This window comes from Triturus cristatus, chromosome 7, assembly GCF_964204655.1.
Source record: "Triturus cristatus chromosome 7, aTriCri1.1, whole genome shotgun sequence".
In the NCBI taxonomy this organism is placed as follows: domain Eukaryota; kingdom Metazoa; phylum Chordata; class Amphibia; order Caudata; family Salamandridae; genus Triturus; species Triturus cristatus.
In genome coordinates this window covers 934,660,652-934,685,225 of record NC_140590.1, presented here as the reverse complement: position 1 = coordinate 934,685,225, position 24,574 = coordinate 934,660,652, and the positions used below count along the sequence as shown (strand labels likewise).

Below are 24,574 nucleotides of genomic sequence, written 5' to 3'. Positions count from 1 at the left end.
TTCATATGTGCATTAGAGCTTTTGTGCTTGTCTCTTAAATGTAACCCCTGTAATCTGAAGTCTATGTAATGTAACTGGTCCTTTTGAAATGCGCACTGAGCCCTTTGGGTAAAGTTTGCGCCCTATAAAATCGAATTAAATAACCAATGCCTAAATGTCACCCCCTTGACAAACCCTGCAATAAGTGGTGACCATAGCCAGTGACTGTGCCACGCCCAACCAGGCGAAAAGAGGCAGCCGTTCAGGAAAGAAGCCACGGCCACTGCAGTACCCCGCACTCACCGCTAACTCCATGACCAATACGACGCAACATGCCACCACGAAGGCGGCATCTCAGCCCCTACATGCAGCCCTCTTTAAAATATGTTACTGCTCCTGTGCCGAGCTGCCATGTTCTGTTACGGGTGGGATAGGGGCCGTCGCGCCCAGCCGGCGCAACCTGGATAGTGGGCGAGAGAATGCTGCAGAACGCGCATTACTAGAAAGGACTGTTGTCTGTATTGGCGCACGAGCTGGGCGAGGCCTGTTTGAGGCACCAAAAGGCAGGATGTGTTTAGCACAGAGCAGGCACCTGGACCGTGCCTAGACCCTGCAGCCACCTCACTCTGAGAAACAAGCACCCGCCTCGGTATACGGGAGAATACTTGTATTTAACCACATGAATCCAGTAGCCAGCAGACGAAGAGAGAACCTGTGCATTATGTCTTAGTTACCTATAGAATCGAAAGGCTACTGCCGCGTGTGGCCCATGGGTTAAACATAGCGGCTAAAAGGGATGCATAGGCAGGCGTGGGAAACCGCAAATGAGAAAGTCAAAGACAGCGAGGCATTAAAAATATCCTAAGCACACGCAACAGAAAGAGAGGGCGTGTGCCACGTCAAATTGATGTAGCATGTCCCCAGCCGGACAAAAAACTTCTTGGATAATTGTACCCAGCAGGGAAAGCGTCTGCAATCTTAGCCTAACACCGATGGTAGAAACGAACAACCTCTTTTATCATCCCCTGCTGAAACTTTGTGCTGGCAACTCCCCCTCTTCCAGTGTGAAGCTAGTGCCCCCCTTATGGCACGCTTGACCACGGCAACACAAAACCTGTGGAGTATTGACTTTAGACAGCACCAAGGCGTGCAACTACAAGACTCAAGACCAAGGAGAGGAATATTAGAGTCTATAAAATCTAAGCTTAAACCTGGTCCCTCATTCAAGCTTAGTTTAGCCCACTGGCCCTCTGTTTCCTGCGAGATCAGGAATCATGGTGCTTTACTTCTGATTACGTACAAAAGGATACAGACGTTCCTTCAGTGTACACCTGAGAGTGACATGGCCTTCCGACATCTGGAATCGCAGGATGTTAACCGAAGCTGAAACTCCACTTGCTCCTCAGTGCGAAATTCGGCTGCGTTCTATCGCCGATGGGCCACATTTCTTCCTAGTAACCATCTGCCCTGGAGCCCAGGCTCCTGCTATCGGTTGCAAGCTATTATACCCTAGCAGGGCGTGATAAATTTGAGTTCGGTCCCCCGTGCCTCATCCGACCGATGTCTATTGCTGCCGAAGCCCCCGGCACTGGCAGACTCCCCCAGCATCGTCGCAGCCCGGCGTTCCACTCAGTGCCCGCAGACCCCCGACCCGGAGCTTTCACAGCCTGGGGATGGAGCACTGCCTGCAAATTACCAGCGGTGGGCAACAATCTGAGAGGCTGCAGGACTGGGGTGGCTGTCCCACAAGAACAGTCTGAATCCCTGCTCATTGGACCGGAACCTGACCCAGAGGCCCAGCCGCTCCCGACACACACCGCACGCCCCCAGCACTATGAAAAAACAGAGGTCGTGTGTAGTCAGGTTTCACAAATACTAAAAGAACAATGTTTGCCTGTGAGTCAATCCAGCAGTGCAGAGGACATCATATCACTGTGCTGCAGTGGTTTTTTTTCTTTCTTTCTGGGGTTCTTCAAATAATTTCTGGACTACCGGTCCTGCACTGCTGGCAACACAGCAACAGGATAACACCAGACAAGAAGTATGTCACAGAGTTGATCTCAGGTTTCCTCTCACACTCACTTTCAATGCTTGTCTTATGCAGGGTATTCAACTTTGGTGCTTGAGCCAGGAATAAAGAATAGTTATTTTTAACTAACAAAAGAACTGCTAATAATTATTTTTTCCATCCAACTTCTAATTCAACATCTTCTATGGTTATACACGTTTGTTAATAATTGTCCAATTCTGTATAAAATGCCAAAGAAACAGTATAAGTTTAATTATACATTATGCTTACACAAATAATGAGATTCAACCCACCTGAATGGTCTGTGGAGTCAAATGATGTCCCTTCGTCCATTTAATGATAAAATGATAGTGGTAAAGGATGCCTGGTAAAGACATTTGTTGTAATGTTATACAACCTCAGGGAACCCTACCAACTCTACTAATCGTAGGCATTTCTGAAATCGAGAAAACCATGGGAATCCAGAGTGGTATGCTCGCGAGGATCCCAACATCTTTTCTTACCTACAATGGCAAACTTATTATCACCCTGCGTTTCCACATTTCTCCCGAGTGAAACATTGTATATGTGGTTGAATCTAATGCATAGCACTGGAATGGACTAAAACTGTAATCACATGAAGACATAAATGACATCACATTGACTTCACATGGTACAAGTTTTAACTTGTTCCTTTGCAGCAGAACAAGTTAAGCCCCAGCCACAGACTTCGGGTACAGTTTTGTGGATCTCCACATACTCCAGCATTTTCCCCTCACAATTGTGAGGAGAATCTGTGATTTTAGCTAAAGTTTGAGGCTTGCAGGGCATTCTGAGTACAAAAACGTACTAGGGGTCTACTCAAGTCACACCACAGGGGACTCCCCTGAATGTCTAATTTCCAGAAATGTCTGGGTTTAGTAGGTTTCCCTAGGTGCTGACACAACCTGGACCCAAATACTGAAGCTACCTACAGCATTAAAATGGGTCAATTTGAAAGGATAAATCTTGATGTTTCCTAGTTGCATTTCTGGGGGGTTTCTTGCTGTGTGTGATAAGCTTTGCCACACATATGGGATAGAAACCTGGGTTTTTTTCTTGCTGTGGGTGATAACCCTGCCACACATATGGGGTAGTGCTTTGAGCAGGAGAAATGAGGGAATGGGAGGTGGTAGGAATTGTGTATACCCCTGTAGAATCTGTAACTTTCCCCTCATAGAAATGTGGAAAATCTTTGGCTTTAGTAATAATTTGATGTTCGCAGACAGTGCTAGGTAAGAAAACGTAGTAGAAGCCACTCAAGTCACAACTCCCTGGTGGACTGCCCTGGATGTCTAGTTTTCAGAAATGTCTGGGTTCGTTAGGTTTCTCTGTGTGTTGGCTGAGCCCGGACCCAAATACCACAGCTACACACATAGCCAGAATGGGTCATTTCACATGTCAGAACCTTAATTGCCCCTTATTGCTTTTTGGGGATTTTCCGTTCACGGGCGGTAGGCCCAGTCACACAAGTGGGATGCTGCTTATTTTGGGAGAAGTCTAGGAAAACATAATAGTAGAACATTTGCTATTATTAACTGATTTTTTCTCCAATTTTGGCATCAAAAATGTAAACCAGTGTGCAAGAAAGAACACAATTTGTCAAATGCCATCTGAATCACATGAAAGAATGTGGACCCTCATATTCAAAGTTTACAAATAACCACTATTTCTAAACACACTTCTTTGGACAAATCTTAAAAATGCATGGAATTTCTTTATACCCACCTTTTGTTCATTGGAACTTACTATATCAATTGATGCATAGTTGGCACACGTTCAATCAATTTCCCCTCACGTGCTATAACTATGCAGGTGACATGCAAATACTCCTTCAACTGGAATGCCCCAAAGATATTGGAAAATCTTCAATTTTCAGTTATCTCAGAGCCGTGGATCAGTGGATGACTTGGAGCCATCTCAAATTGAATGCTTCCAAAACGGAAATACTCACCTGTGGCGATTGGAAACATTATGACCCGCTTGCCGCCTGGCCTGATGAACTGGGATCACCACCTAAAGTATCAAAAGAAGAAAGAAACCTCGGAATGACCATGGACTCCAAGCTGTCGATGAATGCCCAAGTAGACAAACTAGCAAGATCAAGCTTTATCACTATAAAAACGCTGCAACGAATTTCCCTCATTTGGGATTTCCACACAAAGTCCAAGCTACCATCTACCTCGTTCTGTCCAAACTCGATTACGCCAATAGCCTCTACCACGGATCACCTTTAACAACAATGAAAAGACTACAACGGATTCAGAACTCGACTGCCAGACTACTCTTGCATATCAAACCGCAAGACCACATCTCACCTGCCTTGAAAGCCCTGCATTGGTTACCGGTTGCCAGAAGATCCACGTTCAAGCTACTTTGTATCACCCACAAAGCAATACATGGAATGGGATCGCTCTTCAACAGGAATAAAATCACCAAACACATTCCACAAAGGAACCTCCGCTCTAAAGGGGCATCTCGCCTCAAAATCCCAAGATACAAGAAAAAAACCATGGGTGGCACATCCTTCTCTGTTCAAGCAGCCACACTATGGAACTCTTTACTCCCAACATAAGATCCACCAACAACTACCTTATCTTCAGAAAACTACTCAAGAATTGCCTCTTCCTCACATAAGCACCATACGCAAACAGAAATTTACAGCATATCCCTCTGTATATAAGCATTTATTTTCACTATAGATATGTACCCATCTTTGTGTATTGCTTTGTATAAACATGTAGAATAATTATGTTATTAAAAAAAATCATCTTTGGTCTACATGTACTTGCTTCCATTGTGCATCTATGTACCTCCATGTACTTGGCTCTGTGTGTCTGTTACTTCTCTCCTAAAAAAGCAAATCCAATGCACTACCCTATTTCTCATCCTGTACCTCTATCAATATCTTTAATCTACATATACTTACCTCCTTTATGCATCTATATACTTTCAATATACTTATGGTTCTATATATTTATCACTTTCTTCTAATTTGGCGTTTCCAATGCACTAAACTTTTCTCAGCCTATACTTCTGTCAATATATCTTCTAGCCCAACTTTCTGACTCATGTCAAACTTCTCTCTTCTACTCTTTCCAATGCACTACCCTGTTTCAAAGGAAATCTTCTTTGATCTACTAAAAAAAGTTAGTTCTGGCTCCCCCACTGACTGTTGCCCACCTCATATTCTACGAGAGGCTTTCCTCACCTGCCCCGACACCCCCCTATCATTTCACAATAATTCACTAAAACTTGGTATTGTCCCCGACACCTTCAAAAGTGCTGAGATAATCCAGATTCTGAAGAAACCCAACTCGGATCCCTTGGTGCTCAGTAAATACCGGCCCATCTCCCAGCTGCCTTACCTGGGAAAAATCCTAGAAGCTCATGTGGCACACTGCGGGAGTTCCTTCATTGAACAATCTCATTTCTTGGACTCTCACCAGGCAGGCTTTAGGCCAGCACATTCAACAGAGTCCGTCATCCTTACAGTTATGGATGAACTCAGAGGGGGGAATGGACAGAGGCCTCACCCAGGCCCTGGTACTTCTGGATCTGTCAGCTGCTTTTGACACGGTCGATCATGATATTCTGATCGACCGTTTCAGTAATGCCGGGATCCAGGGCCTGGAATTGAGATGGATCTCTTCCTTCCTCAGCAACCGTTTCCAAGCTGTTCGCCATGCAAATTTTTCCTCCAAGAAAATTAAATTAACGTGTGGGGTCCCTCAGGGGTCTTCCCTCTCGGCCTTTTTGTTTAACTTATACCTACTTCCCCATATCTGGTCTCTGCGCGAGAGAGAGGTCGTTACTTACAACTATGCCGATGACCTTCAGTTGGTGTTAGACATCAATCCTACCATCTCCTCAGCGTTCAATTTCCAGTCTACGCTGAGCATTATTAGTGTCTGGATGAATGATAACCAACTGAAATGAAATCCAGACAAAACTGAGCTCATTCTCACAGGTGGACCAGCAAATCCATGGAACGCCAATTTCTGGCCTCCTATGCAAGGTAGTCCCCCACTACCAGCAACTTCTGTCAAGAGTCTAGGGATTGTGATTAGTAACGATCTTTCCATGAAGGCCCAGATAGGCTCAGTGGTCTCGGCGTGCTTCTTCCATCTTCGCAGAATCAGGAAGATCAGCTGATTCTTAACCACTGAGGCCTTTACCTTGACTATCCTTGCCCTGGTAATGTAACGTATTGATTACGTCAACTCACTTTATGTTGGCATCCCCGCATATCAATTACAACATTTGCAGCTGGTGCAAAACCATGCAGCCAGATTAATCGCCCGCCAGTTCATACGACACCACGTTAAACCCCTGATGAAGAGCCTTCACTGGCTTCCAGTGGCTAAACGCTGTGCCTTTAAGCTGGGATGCACCACATTCAAAGCCCTAGCGGGGAACGGCCCTACCTTCATCTCTTCCAGGATTCAGCGCTATACTCCCTCTAGAGAACTGCGCTCCTCCAACTTAAACTTGCTGACCACTCTGTATTTAAATGCAAAAAACACGGAGGGCTCAGATTCGCTGTCTTAGCTCTGGAACTCGCTCCCTGTGGAAGCGAGGCTGACAGCCCCTTATGCACAGTTCAGGAAATTGCTTAAAACCTTTCTCTTTACCCAGGCATATCTGTAAGCCAAATGCATCGCTGTCGCAGCTCCTCTCCTGCTCATGAGCGCCATGAAACCGTTTGGTGTACATGCACTGTACAAATATATTTAACATAACATAACATCTCTCACCCTGTACATCTATCAATATATCTTCTTCATCCACTCTCTCATTTATCCCAAGCCCCATACAACTACTATGATCCCCAAAATAATCCTTTCTAGACTCTCTCCTACTCTACCCCTCCTTGCATCACCTGACACCTCTTTTACTATATCGATCCCCCAAAACAAACCTTTCTAAACTCTTCCCTCTGACTTCCCCTCCAAAAGCCCTTTTTACTCATCCAAAAGCCTCCTCCTACTGCTATGACCTAAAAAAACGAAATAATAAAAAAAAATCCTTCACTCTTCTATCCCTTTACTATCTTTTTCAATCAAAATAACAGACTAACATGTTCACTTCTCAAATTTCATATTCCACTATACAAATTCACCACTAATCCTTTATGGGTTCCAGAGTAGCATGTTACTCGCCAATAAAGCATTTCAAAACCCCAACAGGGTTACAAGCACTATATAAATGCAAACCTTTTACCCCTTTTCTACCCCTCCCCAACCCTTTGCAATCCAAATAACTAACATATCTACCACTCACATTAATTTCATGTTTCACCATACTAATTCAACACTAATCCTTATGGGTTCCAGAGTAGCATGCTACTCGCCAAAAAAGCGCTTCAAAACTCCATCAGGGGTAGCAAGCGCTATATAAATACAAACCTCTTTCACTATTCTATCCCGCCACCTATCCTTCTCTATCCAAATAACTGAATAACATATTCATCACTCAAATTACTTCATATTTCACTATACTAATTTTCAACACTAATCCTTTATGGGTTCCGGAGTAGCGTGCTACTCGCCAGAAAAGCGCTTCAACACTCATCAGGGGTAACAGGTGCTATATGAATGCAAACCTTTCTTCCCCTTCGATCCCTCCGCTATCCTTCTCACTCCAAATAACTGACTAATATCCACCACTCAAATTACGTCCATATTTCACCATACTAATTCACCACTAACCCTTTATGGGTTTCCAGAGTAGCGTGATTCACCACCCCATCAGGGGTAACAAGCGCTATATAAATACAAACCTTTTCCTCTTCTATCCTTCTGCTATCCTTCCGAATCCAAATAACTGACTAACCTATCCACCACCTACAATTTTCTTGCATGTTTCACTATACTAATTCAACACTAATCCTCTATGGGTCCCGGAGTAGCGTGCTACTCGCTGAAAAAGCGCTTTGACGCCTCGTCAGGGGTAGTAAGCACTATACAAATGCAATAACAATACAATACAATACAATGAAAACTCATTTTAAACTGCAGTGAGTTGTTGGCTATGTATAGTGTATGTTTTTGGACAACCAACAAATACTGTATATCCCTGTGACCAGAAGAGTCCGATGGATGTAACGGTATATTTTTTGTAAGACGATAAACGGGGCAACAAAATTACAGTTGAAAACTTTGTCACCTATTTAATTTTTTTCCAACTTATTGTCATTATTTTTTGATTTCAACAAATTAGTTTCTTTCGGGAAACCAGACCGATCTACACAAATGACCCCTGTTGATTGTTTTATTTTATCCACTTTTTAGAAATACATAGCTTTGCTGATACACCCCAGGTTTTACACCTGTATTCACCACAAATTGAGATGAGATAGAAACCACAAAAAAGAAAAATTGACAACCACTTTGAAAAATGCAAAAAGTGTGATACAAATTATTTTTTACAGCTCTGCTTGAAACTTGGGAAGAGGGTGATCTTAGCACTGTAAACCTTTAATTAATGCTATTTTATATTTAAAAAACATACACTTTCTTCTTCATAACTTTCTTTCCATTTTACCCCAAAATTTTAAAATATCGCAAAATACCAAATTTGGGGTATTTTCTCAGTGTCCTCCGAGGGAATCCACACATACGGGGTGCCTTTACAATCCCCAATATGTGGGGGAAAAATGGACACAAATTTGGCTTGGAAACCTTTGTGGAAAAAAGTTATGAAGAGGTTCTCCCTTTTCCAGTGATGCCTTCCACAAACAAATTCCTGCTCGAGTATTGCGGATACTCTGAGATTCATGGGCAGGAATCCATTAGACACCAGTGAATTTTGCATTTTTTTGAGGGATCAGCTCCTCTGGCATATGGGCCAACTTTCCGCCCCCATGGGGCTTATTTATTTCATAACAATGTTTGTTTCTCCTTAGGGATGCGTTGAGTACACCAAGGGGGGCAATATCACCCAGGACCCCACCTAAAGGAAAACAAAATGGCGGCCAAAGTTTGCAAGGGTGTCAGCCCATCCAGCATTTGAACTGACCCTTCTGGTGGCCATATTTGTTTCAAAAAAATATTTGCTGTCCCCAGGAGGAGTGTGATCAGACCCCTAAGGAGGGCGCGATTGACTCCCTACGTGAAAATAAAATGGCAACCATGTTTTGCTGGGGGCGGCCAATCTGGCATACAAACTGAACTCCCTGGAAGGCATCATTTATTATTAAAAAAAAGTTTTTTTTCATAGGGGGTTGGGGGCAATTGGGCCCCCAAGGAGGGAGCAATTACCACACACACCCAACCCCTGGGGAAAACAAAAAGGCCCTAATCAACTGGACCTCCTAGTAATTTCGCCTTTTGTCAGCTCAGGAGGCTTCTATTTAATCAATTATTGTTCTAACATTGCCTGCAGTAAGCACAAATGTAGTCTTTAATACTTTCCAAAGTTAAAAACTGCCCCAAATGTGCAAATGTGGTTACTTTTTTAGATATCTGGTTTGCTAATGAGGGACACTTTTATTTTGGTGGCCGGGCCGAGTCTCTGTCCTTGTCTGATTTTAATATGGATTTATTTTTAGCTGCCTCCTGCCTAAAATTGTCTACAATGCACTGTAAGTCAATTGTGAGAAAAGATTCCCGCAATCGTTTTTCAACTCTCCCCTTTCCAGTTTCAAAATGCAGGCATTTATGGTCTTGTATTACAATTGCATTTATATAGCACTACCCTTGGCAATGCATTGAAACACTTTAAGGCAGGCAGCACGCTGCTCTGGAACCCAAAGTTAATGAATAATCAAGTGGTAATTGTTAGTTATTGGGATTAGTCTTGTGCTCTTACAGGAAACAGTAATTTATTTTAAAAATGAATCCTGACAATTTTACATGAATAATTTTTATCTACCAGCTGTTGGCTGTTATAAAACAGCAAACATTAATAAACAGCCAGCCAGTGTTTTTTTTTCAGAAGAAATGTGTCAACCCTGTTTGTGCCATAATAAATTAACAGTGGCTGGGGTGATCTCACCCCTTGTCCCACGAAGTATGCTGTAGTATTACGTATGTTGCAAGTCGAAGTCATTATCTGTTTTTTGCCTCTTTTATGGCTTTGGTGAAGCCCTCTGGGGAAGTCATTTGGATTACAGCCTCCAGATTGAAGTGCTTTTTTTTGCTTGTCAACTTCTTTGACACATCCCACTCATGCACACTTCCACCCACCCACCCACCCACCGATTTTTAAGAATACTTCTGCCTTCTATGTAGGGCATAGTATTTCAAAAGGAAGGTTTTACACAGTTAACAGGGATGGGATCTCGTTGGATAACTGCTGCCCAGGCAATAACTACTGAGCTGGCATCAGGTTAATGAAGTCGAATCTGGAAATGTTTTTTCAGTCAGCAGAGTTCCATTGGAACATAACATAACAGGTGTATTTGAAATGCGGACTATTACCCGTAGGTGTCCTGGCGTTGAATAACAGATGTTTATTGTTACCCAACTCAATGGTACTCATTTTATCAACCTCAGATGGATGAAAGGCTGAGTGAACCTGCCAGGATTTGAACTTGTGACCATGAGGTCGAACACAGGTCTGTGCAGTGGCTGCTTTAGTCCACTGAGCCACCAGACCCGGCCATCACCTTTCAGTGCTTGTGAGTAACATGGTCATGCATTTGTGATGTCCCTTTAGAAGCACGATCTGTGCTTTGAAGAGACAGGATCAAGGTAGCCCTATACAAAGAGCAGGCTGGTATGGCACCAAGCACAGACAGAGAGCTCTCTTAGTAGCCCACCAATTTAATTCAACACTAAAAACCTTAATTCACTACACAATCTGAATGTAAAGCGAATATTGGAAATATTTTGCCTGTTGAGTACGTCCATCACTCTCTGAATGTTAACTTCCTTATGGCAATTGTGCACCATACAAATTTGCTTGCCGAACAGATTCTGAGGGAGCATGGAGACAGTATTTGGCCTCATCCTAGGGCACACTGGTGGACTCTCACTTTACTTGGAGAGTTGAAAAATAAATCTGGGCATTACGCTCAACATGAAAATAGTGCACAAACCAAGCCTTCCGTCCCAATGGTTTACTTGCACAGTTTGGGACTGGGAAACACCCAGCGTTGCACTGATTATGAGAAGACAGGTTTTAGATTTTGCTGAATTTCAGTGATAACTCTGCAGAATTGCCCCAACTATCCAGACGATAACAGGTTGTTCAGCCTATCATTGAACATTTGTCTGCCAAGGTCCAGAGATGTATACTCCTGGGAAATATATAGCAGTTGAGGAGTCCTTGATCCTATATAAAGTATGACTGCTGTTGAGGCAGTAGATACCAAACAAAAGAGCTAGTTATGTATGGTTATGTATACAGCCTGAAAGAATATACAGGGAACGACTTCATAATCAATCCTTCAGGTTACCCTTCCATGCTAGGAATCAGTGCAAAGATTGCATAGTAGCTTGTCCAACGACCCCTTCTTTAAGGTTATAACCTCTATGTGGCCAACCTCTATACAGGAGCCAAGCTGTTCAGCAAGTTGTACAAAGCTGGCACTGTGGTATGCAGTACAGTTCAATGCTGCCACAGAGAATCCTCACAAGAGCTTGTTTGTATGATGTTCCAAAAAACCCAGAGCACTGTGTTCCAATGAACTGCTACCAATTAATTCTCAGAAAGGTGGGATATATTTATGCTTACTACAATTCATAATGACAGCATTTCCCCCGTTCACCGATTGAGGTCAGTTGGCAGAGTTCACAAGACCCATTGTATAAACATTATTACAACAAGTACATGGACAGAGTGGGTAAGAAAAACTAGGTATTTCAGCCATATAATGCAAGTCGTAACATTTGCACATGGTATAAGAAGTTGTTTATCCATCTGATCCAGTTGGCAACATACATTGCTTATGTTATTTACCGTCAGACGACCATGAGAAGACCAAAATCTTTGATTGACTTTGTTGGCCGTAATTGAAAGTCTTACTGCTGCAGAAGCAGTCGCCTCTATTTCATCTACTGTGGAGGACTTTGCAAGGCTGCAGGATCGACACTTTGCCAACTGCATTCCTGTAACAGAGAAAGAGTCAACCATGTCATTGATGCAGGGAAGTCAGTATTACTGTCCCCAGTACCCATTTCAGCCAGGCCTATAATTTTGAAACTCCATCACTTTGTACCATACAAAAGTGAAGTTCTGGGAAACTGACTGAAATGGAGCCGTCATATTGATAGCATGTACCTTTCAAGGGCTGTGCATAGATACATACCTTGGCCACTACTTGACTAGGCAGGAAGATTTTCAAATTGTTACCTCTAGTAGGGAGAATTATCACCCTTGATCCTGCTTATGGTGTTCTTGCCCCCTTCATTCTCCGTCAGAACGTGGCCAAGGTTCTGCCTGCGAATTACAACTGTATTAGTCACAGCACTGCCCATAACGGTGAACAGAACATACTCCATGTTGTCACAGAGTACCCTGTGCGTAAAAACCTAAAGCCCTTAGTAGTTTTAGAAGTGCTCTTTAGGTAACTTAGTACAATCTTCCCCAGCAGGTTTACCTTAGTTTCAAAGGTAGAATTGCTCGCATAGTCCAAAGAATGTAGGCCAAGTCCTACAGGCATCCTAGGGCACCCCCAAACTTATATCAACAAATTGGAAGGTGCATGAAAGACATCATCCTGAACCTCGGGGGGGCGTGGCTTGGAAGCCATAGATGGCGGACGCGTGTGCCTGCTGCTCTGCGCCAGCCCTTCGTGTATCCTGCTAATTAACGGTCCTGGCCTGCACCTTTTGGCACCAGCAGGACACCGCAGCAGTGGAAAAGACCTACCGGATTAGTCGACACGCTTTGCAACCTCAGCGAGGGCTGTATGCCTCCAACACAGCATCTACAAGATCCAGCACTCTGAGCTGTAAGATGGCGGCCTTGGTGAGCTGGCAGTGAGCACAGACCTACGGTACTATGCCCTGCAGGGCATAGGACCTGAATATCCCAGGTTCTGTGTAGAAGGTGAGGCTATGGGCCAGGAACATGAGACTTACGCCCCCCACTGGTGACCTGGACTACGGCGGGGGCGGCAAGACATCATTTGCCACTGCGAGTCCTGTGACAAGTGGATCGCGTAGGCCCAAGCCCCCAGAGCAGCACCGGGAGCGGAGGCGGGGCTCGCCACGCTCCGTAACGCCCTGATAGATGCAACTGGAGAGGCTGTGTGAAAAGGAGAACAGACGATGGACCCCACTCTACCTAGTTGAGAGGCTCATGCTGCCCTGCTATAACCTGGAACTGGATGCTGTGCCCACAAGGACCCCTGATCTAGGGCGCTGCAGGGAGAACTGACGAGTGTGACACTGAAAAGGCCTTACCAGGGCTAGAAATCACCTGCCAACCTACAAGCCCCAGCGCAGTTGCCCCATCAGGAGTGGCAAGAACATAACGCAGGTGAGAGCGTAGCAGCGCCCAGCATAAGGCAGTTTTCATGGACTTGGTGCAACATTGACCTCTTTGTGTTGAAAGGGCCTGGTGCAGGAAAACAGACTCCATACCCGATGCATACTATGGGAGGACTCAGACAGGGCCCAACAGCCACAATACATTAAAAAGCTGCATACTCCCCAATGAGGAGGGCATGCAGCACCTTTCCACACGCCATCTTCGTCACAAGTATTAGACTATAAGGGCGCCCTCACAGTGACTATAGGATACACAGGCGAGGCATATATCCGCCCATCGGGTTGGATTGGTGATGATGCCACTCCAGACGCCCCGCACTCCAGAGAGGGAAGGGAGAAACATGGGGAAAGCCAGAACGAAAACGGCGGGTGCCCCGTCGGATCGAGGAGAAGAGACCGTGGGCCCCCAAAAGGCCCCAGCACCCTCACCGGCAATGGCAGACCCGGTGCAACAACAGTTGATTAAAATCTTGAACGCAATTGCAGACACTAAAGCTACTGTCCATCAAGACATCAGTGCTGTGTCGGTGGGGCTGGGCCTGCTCAGAGCTGAGCACCATAAATTAGCAGAACGGGTAAAAACGTCGGAAGCCCTGATCTCGAAACTCCACCCCACACAAACCAGATGAACTCGCCAGGTCCCATCGGCCCCAGGCCAACCCCCCCCCCCCGTCCAGTGGTAGCCAAACTCCTCCACTACTAAGACAGGGATGTCCTCCTGTAGAAGCCACGCACAGATGGCCCGTTCACGGTGGGCAATAACAAGGTTTCCATCTTTCCTGATTACACGGCCGAAGTACAGAGATAGCGGGCCTCCTATCTGGAGATCAAGAAGGCACTAAGGGAAGAGAACTTGCAATACTCCCTGATGTTCCCAGCCAGGCTCCACATAATGCTGGATGGGAAGACGCACTTTTGTGAAAACCCGGTAGAAGCCTGGGAATGGCTAGAATTATACAAAGCTGGGCAAAAACTTGACAAATCCAGTGCCGGGACTCTTGCGGCGCCACAAGGTTGGGAAAGAGAGTAAGGTCCCGGTCGAAGCGGAAATCGTCAAAAAGACCCAGCCTCACCCAAACCAAGAAGGACAGAGCTGCAGCTTTGCAAGCTGTAGCTGACATCATGAGACCAACCAAATCTATGTCGGAGCCTGGTTCTGGATCACCTAAAGGCTGGGACTTAGACAGCTCATGAGCAGGCAACACCACGTTACCGGTTATTACCCCAGAATGGTCGACGACCTTTAAATGAATCGAGCCTACTTCATTGGGAGTCACGCGCTGAAACACTATAGTTGCCTGCTGTGGCCAAGGTCAAGCGGGCTGGTGCAAGAGGTCCCAAGGGCTGGCACGGGTTGTGCTGCACACAAGATCACCACATGTCAGATGGTTCTACACACGATGGGGCCTACCCCCACTGGATAGACCTGGAAGGGGCCTCCAAAGAATGTGGGTGGTTTGCTTGCAGTTTGGGTGGCTGGCCGTTGCCAGACTGCTCTGGGGACTGGGGAATTTACGTTTATGGGGGTTCTTACTGTTTCATTCTGTTGTTTTCGAGGCAGGTGGGGTCCTGGCTTACTACATCAGGGTACGGGGAGGAGGGTGGGGAGAGATGGCGGACCTAAGCATCTAGGCTCTTGAATATGCCCTCAGATCAACATGCACTAAAATTACGGACATGGAACTTTAGAGGAATGGGCCCAGCCACTAAATGCAACATACACAGATATCTACGCAGGAGAGGGGTGCAGATTGCCTTCCTTCAGGAAATACATCTCACCTATGGTGAGGTGGAGAAACTTTGCAGGAGATGGAGAGGGGCAAATATTTGCGACCTCCTACTCTGCATATGCAAGGGGTACATTGATATGGGTAAGAGCTGGTATCCCATTTAAACCCCTGCATACACTCGTAGATAAGGATGGCAGATAAGTACTGTTAAAAGACAGGCTCTTTGGGCAAGACACCACACTGGACACTGTGTATGCCCCTAGCGAAGTCCAGGTATCGTTCCTTCAGAACCTTTCGGCCCCTCTAGTGGAGTTGTTAACCCCACACGTCTTATTAGGTGGCGACTTCAATTGTGTCACAGATATCCTTCTAGATCGCTCACACCCATCATTGCTTAGCTCCCAGGCCCACTGTACTACAGTTGGGTTCCGAGACTGAAGGAGACATTGGGGGCTAGAAGATGCTTGGAGGACACAACATGCAGGAGTCCGGGATTACTCCTTTTACTCCCCCCTGCACCACTTACACACCAGGCTGGATTTATTCTTGAACACACCTGGCTTGGGTTGTTTGGTCACTCACACAGAATACCTAGGGCACACCTTCTCAGATCATAGCCCCCTCTTGTTAACACTTCAACCTACAAGGACACGTCCACCAATCCCACTATGGCAACTAAACCTGTTGACTTTAGAGGACACTTGCTTTAAGGAGACCATAAGCACCGCCATAGACACTTATTTTGACAGTACATACAGCATCCACCACAATGGTGGAATGGGAAGGGTTCAAGGTAGTGATGAGGGGGCACTGCCATGGACAATCGATTGGGGCCCAGAGGGAACTCCATTGGGAATTGGAAGTACTGGAGGAAGACTGACACAGACTAGACAACGAGCAAGGAACCAGACCAGACGCACACCAAACGAAAACACGCACACTATACCACCAAGCCCTTGAGTGGCTGAGATGCCATGATTACAGAGGGTATCTTACAAAGGTGCAGGAGGAAGAAGGGAGGCCTGGTAGACTGTTGGTATGGCTAATTAGGCCGGAGACACGTGGAACTCTGATTACTCAAATCAGAGCCAACAAGGGGATCCCACACTACACCCCGAAGCCATTAATGCAACTTTCTGTGACTATTACACAACCCTATATAAAGCCCCCCCATGACACCTCCAGATGCCCAGAGGGAATTCTTGAGAGTCCTGAACCCTTGGACACCAGATATACAGGTACTAGATGCGCTGGGAGGGCTGGTGACGGTACATGAGATTCGGGCAACAATTAAAAGCATGGCCACTGGGAAAACCCCAGGACCTGACGACCTTCCAGCTGAATTTTACTCTACAGACATCTCAAAACTCACACCACAACTGGTGAAATTATATGCAGAATCCCCGAGGCTTGGACATCTCCCTGACTCAACACAGGACGCACTGGTGGTCTCTCTCCCCAAAAAGCCTTTGACAGAGGCGAAGGTCACAGATTTCCAGCCACTCTTTCCAAGTTAAACATGGACTTTAAAATTCTTAGCAATGTCCTAGAGCTCCACTTACTTTCCCACATGCCAAATCTGGTCCACACATAACAGAACAGCTTTATCCCAGCCAGGAACACGTCGTTCAATCTACGCAGAATGTATTCAGTGCTGTATCATTGAGACACCCGGCAACTGCTGCAAGCGGCCCAAATGTCAATAGACCTTGAGAAGGCCTTTGACACAGTGAGATGGGACTACCTGTTTGAGACTATGAAATATATGGGCCTGGGTGAGGCCTGGGCAAGATGGGTGATGCTACTCTATGAACACCTCACAGCCAGGGTAAAAACTGGAAAAACGGTGTCCACTCAAAATTGTTTTTTTTAGGTACGCACCAGGGTTGTCCACTGCCAGCCCTCCTGTTCGCACTAGCTATGGAACCACTGGCAGCACTGTTTAGATGCGGCGGCGAGGGGCTTGGCATAACTATAGGGGGGAACACACATATTATCTCCTTGTACGCCAATGACTTATCAATCTATCTTCAAGATGTGACTGTGGGAACTAAAACTGCGATACATCTAATTGGACAGTTTGAGTCACTGTCCGGACTTAAGGTTAACCGCACCAAGACCTATCTTTTTCCTGTGTCCGCCGACACAGGCGCCCCTGAACCTCATAGAAGATATTAATTGGGCTCCTATAACCTTCCAATACCTGGCAATCCAGGTTTTTTTATTCGCTAGATGACCTACGCAAATGTAATATCGGAAAGGCCCTCAGGTCCCCGAGATCGAATGTTTCCTTCTGGTGCTCTCTCCGACACCCGATAATGGCCCGGGTTTCCCTTTCTAAAATGGTTATGCTGCCACACCTATTATACTTCTTCACTGACCTCCCAACTACAGTTCCCGCCTCGTTGTTTAGACAGCTGGATGTGTTGTTGCGAGACCACATATGGGAAAAGGGTAGGCGGTGGGTAGACTTAAAGACTTTACAATGTCCATCAACAGAGGGAGGCCTGGGGCCCCCAAACTTTGAGTTTTATTTCCTGGCCTCACAGCTGCAATGGCTAGCACAGTGGCTGGCGGGGAGGGAGGGAGAGGGGAGTGACCTGACCAACCTTGGGACCCGCACTGATTTACTATTGACTAAAATGCTTGACCTGACAGTGAACACCCCCCACCTATATTTGCTATAAGCTATAGCCTTACATTGCTGGCAACGAACGCAGTCTGTTCAAAATGAGGAATGCACCCTTATACACTTCGGTCTTACCCCTGGTTGGCCTACCCCATGGGAACCCAAGGAAGATATTAACTCCAGTCTTGCTGAAGAAATGGACAGAGGCGGGACTGGAGTCGGTAGGAGACGGCTACCAGCACCTGACCCTGGTCCCCTTTGGGGATTTAATGGAGAGCTATGGCTTGCAACCAGGCCAATTCTTAACCTACGAGACAGTGCTATGCACCTTTAGGGAGTTATGAGGAGAGTGCCAGCAGGAGCCAAAGACGCAGACAGTGCTGCACGCGGTTTTAGTGCTGGGCGCAGTGAGACACCAGGTAAAATAGTTATACGCCTCACACCTGGAGATGGCATGCACACCATTGACGAAGTTGCGCGACCGCTGAGGGACCATCCTAGATAGAGACCTCACAGACCCAGAATGGACCAACATTTTAGCATAGCCTAAGAAAATCTCATGCAATATGAGACTGAAATATATACAATACAACTACACCTATATGACTTATATGACCCCTCAAAGACTGCAAAAGGCTTATGTGGGTGACACATACAATTGTCCGAGATCCGCCCATGATAATGCAGACTTTGTGCAAATTACCTGGGGCTGCGCAGTGCTTGCTGGGGTCTGGGGGGAGTTTCTGAGACTCTCAGGGACAACGATGGGATGCACACTTGAACACACATTTGGGGTGTGCCTATTGGGGCTTTTCCCCCGACCGCCCAAGTGGAAAGTGAGTAGCAGATTTCTAGACCAAGCATTAGTTCTGGCTAGATGGCGAATTGCAATGACCTGGAAATCTGCCACGGGACCGACAATTGCCACCTGGAAACGAGACGTAACTTATTGGGCCGGCGCAGAGTCCTGGCGAGGGAAGAGATGAGGGGGTTGAGCCAATGCTCTCTTTCAGGACACTGGAGAGAGATCTTAGAGGCGTGGGAAAACCCAGAGCGAGACCAGAGAGAGGAAGAAGGAAATGACAATGACGCTTAAACAAGGGATGAACGGAGTTGATGAAGGAAGGCCTGTTTGGTAACCACTGGGAAGTCCCCAGGATAAAATCACTAACACCACTAGACATCAATACACTCAACAATGAGCGACATGCCATGGGCATCACCCTCCTATATCTTCTCTCCCTCCCAGCACTTATAGTATGCAGTTAGAAGGCAGCAGTGGCCTGAAACCCGGTAGGAAACTGTGGGCCACCACTTGCCCAGGCACACCCTAAGCTCCATATTCCCCAGACAATCACTCTGTACTTTTGGCATGACTACATAGCTTTGACCCCACCACCTGGTTAGTTAGTTACTATGTTAACCACATTGCACAGTTTTACGCACACAAAGAATATACATAATTGTAGACCCCCACCAAAGAGAATACACAACAGCAAGCATAAAACCACATATGTTCTGGATGAGTTATACTTTTTTGATGTGGTATGCAATGATGAATGTCAAATACCTATTGGATACTAATCTAAATGTCAATAAGAATATGTTTTGAAAAAAAAATCCTGAACCTCAGGTGGCTACCACAGGGAGGCATTATTAAAGGTTCCCTTGGCAGATGTATGGTATCACTCAGGATTTGGATGAAGACAGACACCCGACAGGCAGCAATAGCTTACTATAGGTTTCTTTTAATTTGTGATGTTGTGAAGCAACCTATACGTCTGGAAATGTGTGTATAGGTTTGCTGTTAGTGTGAATGTATGCAATTTGGTCGATGAGGGAAGGTATGATTGGTAATACAGTCCTGTTGGTGTATGAATGTGATGGGCCCTGGGATGGAGGCGGTATATTGATGTGAGTATTGTGTTAGGGCTGTTGCTGGTGATATTAACGGCATTGTGTGTGGCGTGTGAAAGGTGCATGAAAGGCCTGTTAAGTGGTGCTTACGACTCACCTCCAATAGTAACTGATTCAATATTCTGTTATTAGTATTTGCTCTTTTAACCTAGTACTTTTGGAGGTGCTAAAACTAAACGGTAGAAGCCTGTACTTGATTAGTGAATGGTCTCCAAGGAAACCTTCCAAGATCTCAAAAGTGGTTTTACCCACGAGGCAAACCACAAAAGTTGGCTAAAACCACTCATGTTCCTCACATTTTTGTGAGGAACGATCTGGAAAGCGCAGGGTTTGACAACATTACTACCACCCAGCGTTCCCACGTCTCCCGATAAAATTGGTACCCCACTTGAGAGACTGGGCCGACCACCTGCGACAGGCATAAATCACACCAGAGAGCATGCAAAGCATATATGGGCTTTGCATGGACCTTGGAGTGATCTGTTCCTGTCACGGACACTAGGCCTAGCCATACAAGTGGGGTACCATTTACTGGGAGAAGTTTCCATCACAGAAATGTGAGGAAAAGGCTTGATTTTAGGCAAAGTTTGAGGTTTGCATTGAATTGAAGGTAAGAAAATGTTGTGGGGTCCACACAAGGCACACCACCCAGGCCTCCCCTTGTGTCTACAACTTAAAAAAAAAAAGAGTTGAGTTTGGTTGGTTTCCTGGGGTGGCAGGCGAGCCAGGGCCAAAAATACCCAGATACCCTTTTGCCAAACCAGGGCATTTTTTTTTATGTCTCCAAGTCACATCATCACACCACCCTGGACGCACATGGGCATCTAGTTTTTAGAAATATCAGGGTTGATAAGTTACCCTGGGTGGCAGCTGAGCTAAAGTCCATATACCATAGTAACACACATTGTAAAAGGCGTTGATTTTGCTGGGTGTAATGTGATGTCACGTTTTGGGGCATTTTGTGTCATGGGCACCAGGCTCAGCCACTGAATTGGGGTACTATTTTTATTGGGAGATAGAAGTAGAACATTAGTTATTGCCAATTGGATTTTTCTTCATGTTTGGCTTCCAAATGCAAGCCATAGTGCAAGAAAGAATACATTTGACAAAATGCCCTCTGAATCACATTATATTATGGGTAACCCTACATTCTGAGGTGTACAACTATCCACTGTTCCTAAACACAGTACCTTGTGTACATTCCAGAAACGCATTGATTTACTTCATACCCATTTTTCATTCATTACACAACCATATGAATTGCTGTATAGTCTGTACACAATAAAAAGTCATAATAAGCTACAGCTCAGTTGGCTTTTTTGGAGAACTAGAAACCCAGTGACCTGATCTATTGGACATAATGGCATACTGCTTTTGTAAATTGACCATTGTGACAAAAAAATACAGATGAAAACATTGTCACCATGGGCTTTTTTCCTACCCATTTTCATTGTTTTTTTTTATGTAATTCTTCTCAGTTCCCTGTAGGAGAATCTACAAACTATGAGTACCTTTAGAATTCCCATGAGGTTGGAAAAACAAAGACACAAATTTGGTGGATATCTTATGTGGAAAGAAATTTTGAAGTACTCCAAATATCAAAAAAGGGCTCAGCAATGAGAGTGGAAAAGCCTCAGCAGTTAACAGGTTAAGGAGCTAAAACAAATGTTGCAAAGAAAGAATAATAACAAACCTTTTGATGAAACTTTTACTCACTATTCAATTGCCCTTAATGAACCTGTTATTCTAAACTATTAGGCTCTTAACCGTGTTGAGGCCCCAACCTAGATAGTCTTTAAATGACTACTTTTATCCTGGCCGTATTTCTTCCTTTTTTACATCAAAACCTATAACCTCCCCCCCTTTCTCTTCTCCTACATATTTACTTTTTAGACCGCACTGAGAACACAGTAACACAAAAATATTCCTGTATCACAAACCAGTAAGTATTGACCTAATACATAATCAATGTGCATCGCCTGTCTGGTCCTTATTTAGTGATTTTCTACAACCTCTCAGGTTATCTCATCATGTGGTTTATTGTATACACACACACACACACACAATAACAAAAGGCATACTCTTTGATTCTATGAGTACATACTCTTCCTTCTGCTTGCTTGAGTATCACCATATGACAACCATTTCCTCACCACACTATCTCACATAATGGCTAGTATTTAGTTATTAGACTCTAGTCATTTTATACATGGATCTTTCCACTTGAGTTTAATCTTCACTATTTGGCTGTTAAATATCTTGCTTGGGTATCACAATCTACACCCAACAATAACCTCACCCGCAATTCTGTTTTTGGATACCCTCTTGGCACTCTCTTTTTGGGAAAAATACTTTCTGGTGCAAAAGTGAGACGCTTACCTTTTTTCAGATGCTCTCTTCTATTATGTTGAGCTTTAGCAAAATGTCCACACTGTTTTAGATTGTGTGTAGTAATTTGCTTTTCATGTTACTGAGTGACAATCTTGAAAAAGTCTTTACGACTAAACATGTGTCAGCTATATCCAATGTATTTACTGATGTTCGATAAAGTTCATCAAAAATAAATCCCAGCATGAAGAATTTATTTGTGATTGTTTTGGACATCAATAACTGAATTACTTTCCTTTCTTCCTATGTGAACCAGCTCGCTTAATTTAATGTACACCACCAAAGCCATATCAGCCTCCGCAACGCTCAGAACAAAACTTCAAGCAACCATTATAAAGCACCTTACAAATAGGGGAAGCCCCTCCGCTAAGGTGGAGGAGCATCGCCCCACTGCTTTCGAAGCAGTGAAAAAAATAAAAAATAAAATGCTAATAACATTATTATTATCATTTTATTTTTGGTAGCTGCAGTGCTGGGTTAGGGCAGAGTCGGGCTGGCATCACGTGGGGTGGGGAGTGGTTGGCACACTCTAAGTGTGCATGACTGTTTAGTCGGCCTTCTTGGGCTGGCCAAACAGTTATGCGCACTTTGCATGTTCCCCACCAGGCTGCATTACACAGGCTGATGAGGAACATGGCCAGGCTCCCATTCCCCTTCTGAGAGCTGAACCACGGTGCTCAGACCAATCACAACACTGCATTGCAGTGTTGGGATTGGCTTAGGGGAGGGAGCCTATGTGTGCTTCCAGTTCCTGCTTCTGTTCTAGGACATCAGCAGGGAGGTGGAGGAGAGACGTGGCTGGCTGAAGAGGTAAGTGTTTAATTTTTTTTGTCTTCACCCGCCCTCCCCCGTTCCCTGCCAGCCGCCACTGCTTATAAAACGACCACAGGTACAGTCAGATGGCAGTCTCTGTTCACGAGTGCCACACCCAAAACAGTCATACAAATCACCAGAGCAATCAACTGTCTATGGAGACTCACCACCTTTATGTACCAGATCTAGGCTCCATGCTCCTTCAACTCAATATAGCCCCTATATCAAGATTGGATGATGTTCCAGTCATCCTTGCTAATATTTGTCACGCATCTTCAGCCATGCTAGATCCTTAGGAAAGAATGCAATCTACATGTGCAACTTAAAAAAATACACCATGCCTACCCCTCTCTTTATCACAGAATCTTGGATTGGATACCCTGGTTCTGACATTTTACATGAAGCCATTCCCAATGTCCAGCTCACAATCTATATAAAACAACCAATTAAGGGTGCAGCGGGGGTTAGGTGTAGAGTATAAAACTCTATAGTGACTAGCATGCTCAAAGCTGCCCTTTGTTCACCACTCCTGACTTTCACAGCCTCATTCCTTCTAATATACCCTCCATCAACACAAAGCAGGATTCACCAAAGCCCTCCTGGAATTCCCAGATTACCTCATTTCAGTTAAAGGAACACAGTTCCTCAAATGGCGCAATTACCATGTAATTTACATCACTTTCAATCTCCCAAGGTCGCCACCATGCACAGAATGCTTAATATGATTGCATCTTACATGATGGTCCTATTACTCACCTTGATTGTATGTTTTAATATGAAACTTTACATAATGTGTGTTTGTACAGGCATGTAAACTTCAATAAAATTTGTTTAAAAAAAAAAATCACTTTCAACCTCCCAACTCCACCACCATTATAAACACACAAAGTGTTCTTTAACAGACAATCATAGAATTTAAACTGCTACATTTCAGACAGAACTGCTGCCGATGTGGCCACTAAATCCATCTTCAACCTATTACACCACTCACTCACTAACGTTTTTGGCAAAATGGCTGCCCTTTAACTTCGAATAGAGATAATGTGGGGCAGCGCACACCTTGCTTTTCAAAATAAACTAATTGATATGGTAAACTTATAACATAGGTGCTACAGTGTTATGCTTGCTGTCAGTTCAAGCATATATAAGTAAATGAAAGGAGAAAACTAACCCATGAGGTTGTTTACACTGTGCACAATACTGTGGGTGATTAGAACCCTTTGTTTATACAATCCTTTTTAAATCACGGTACAATAATCAAATCAAATCAATCTGGTATATACAGTAACATGTGTATTTGGTATAAATTTTTACACAAATATATGCATTGTTGTACAAAACAATCAAAGCAAATGAAGTAATCATGCCATTTTACAATTCGTATGGCATATTTAGCATGTAAATGCGTCATATACATTGCAAATGAACAATACATGAGAGTAAGCCCGATGCATTTCGGGACTGACGTGTCCCTTCGTCAGGGGAAATCTGTAAATAAAATAAATTGCATTACTGATATATTAACGCTTAGATGCCTCAATTACACCCAAATTAGTTGAGACCAATCCGTAACCATAGTAAGTCAATAATTCGATGAACAACTGGTGAGTATACAGGTTAGTATGAGTTT

At 44.7% G+C, this 24,574-nt stretch overlaps 1 protein-coding gene across 3 annotated transcripts in view; it reads right to left on the bottom strand.

The window, feature by feature from the left end:
* The window catches only part of HBEGF (heparin binding EGF like growth factor), a 115,020-nt gene that overhangs the window by 69,523 nt on the left and 20,923 nt on the right, over positions 1-24,574 (bottom strand). For 2 of the 3 annotated variants that reach the window (XM_085617902.1, XM_085617903.1), the window contains exon 2: positions 3,981-4,042. The exons of the other annotated variant lie outside the window; for it this stretch is intronic. In XM_085617902.1, the coding sequence (XP_085474028.1) occupies positions 3,981-3,999 (19 nt within the window). In that variant the 5' untranslated portion in view covers positions 4,000-4,042. The remainder of the gene's footprint in view (positions 1-3,980; positions 4,043-24,574) is intronic. 3 annotated transcript variants of the gene reach the window in all.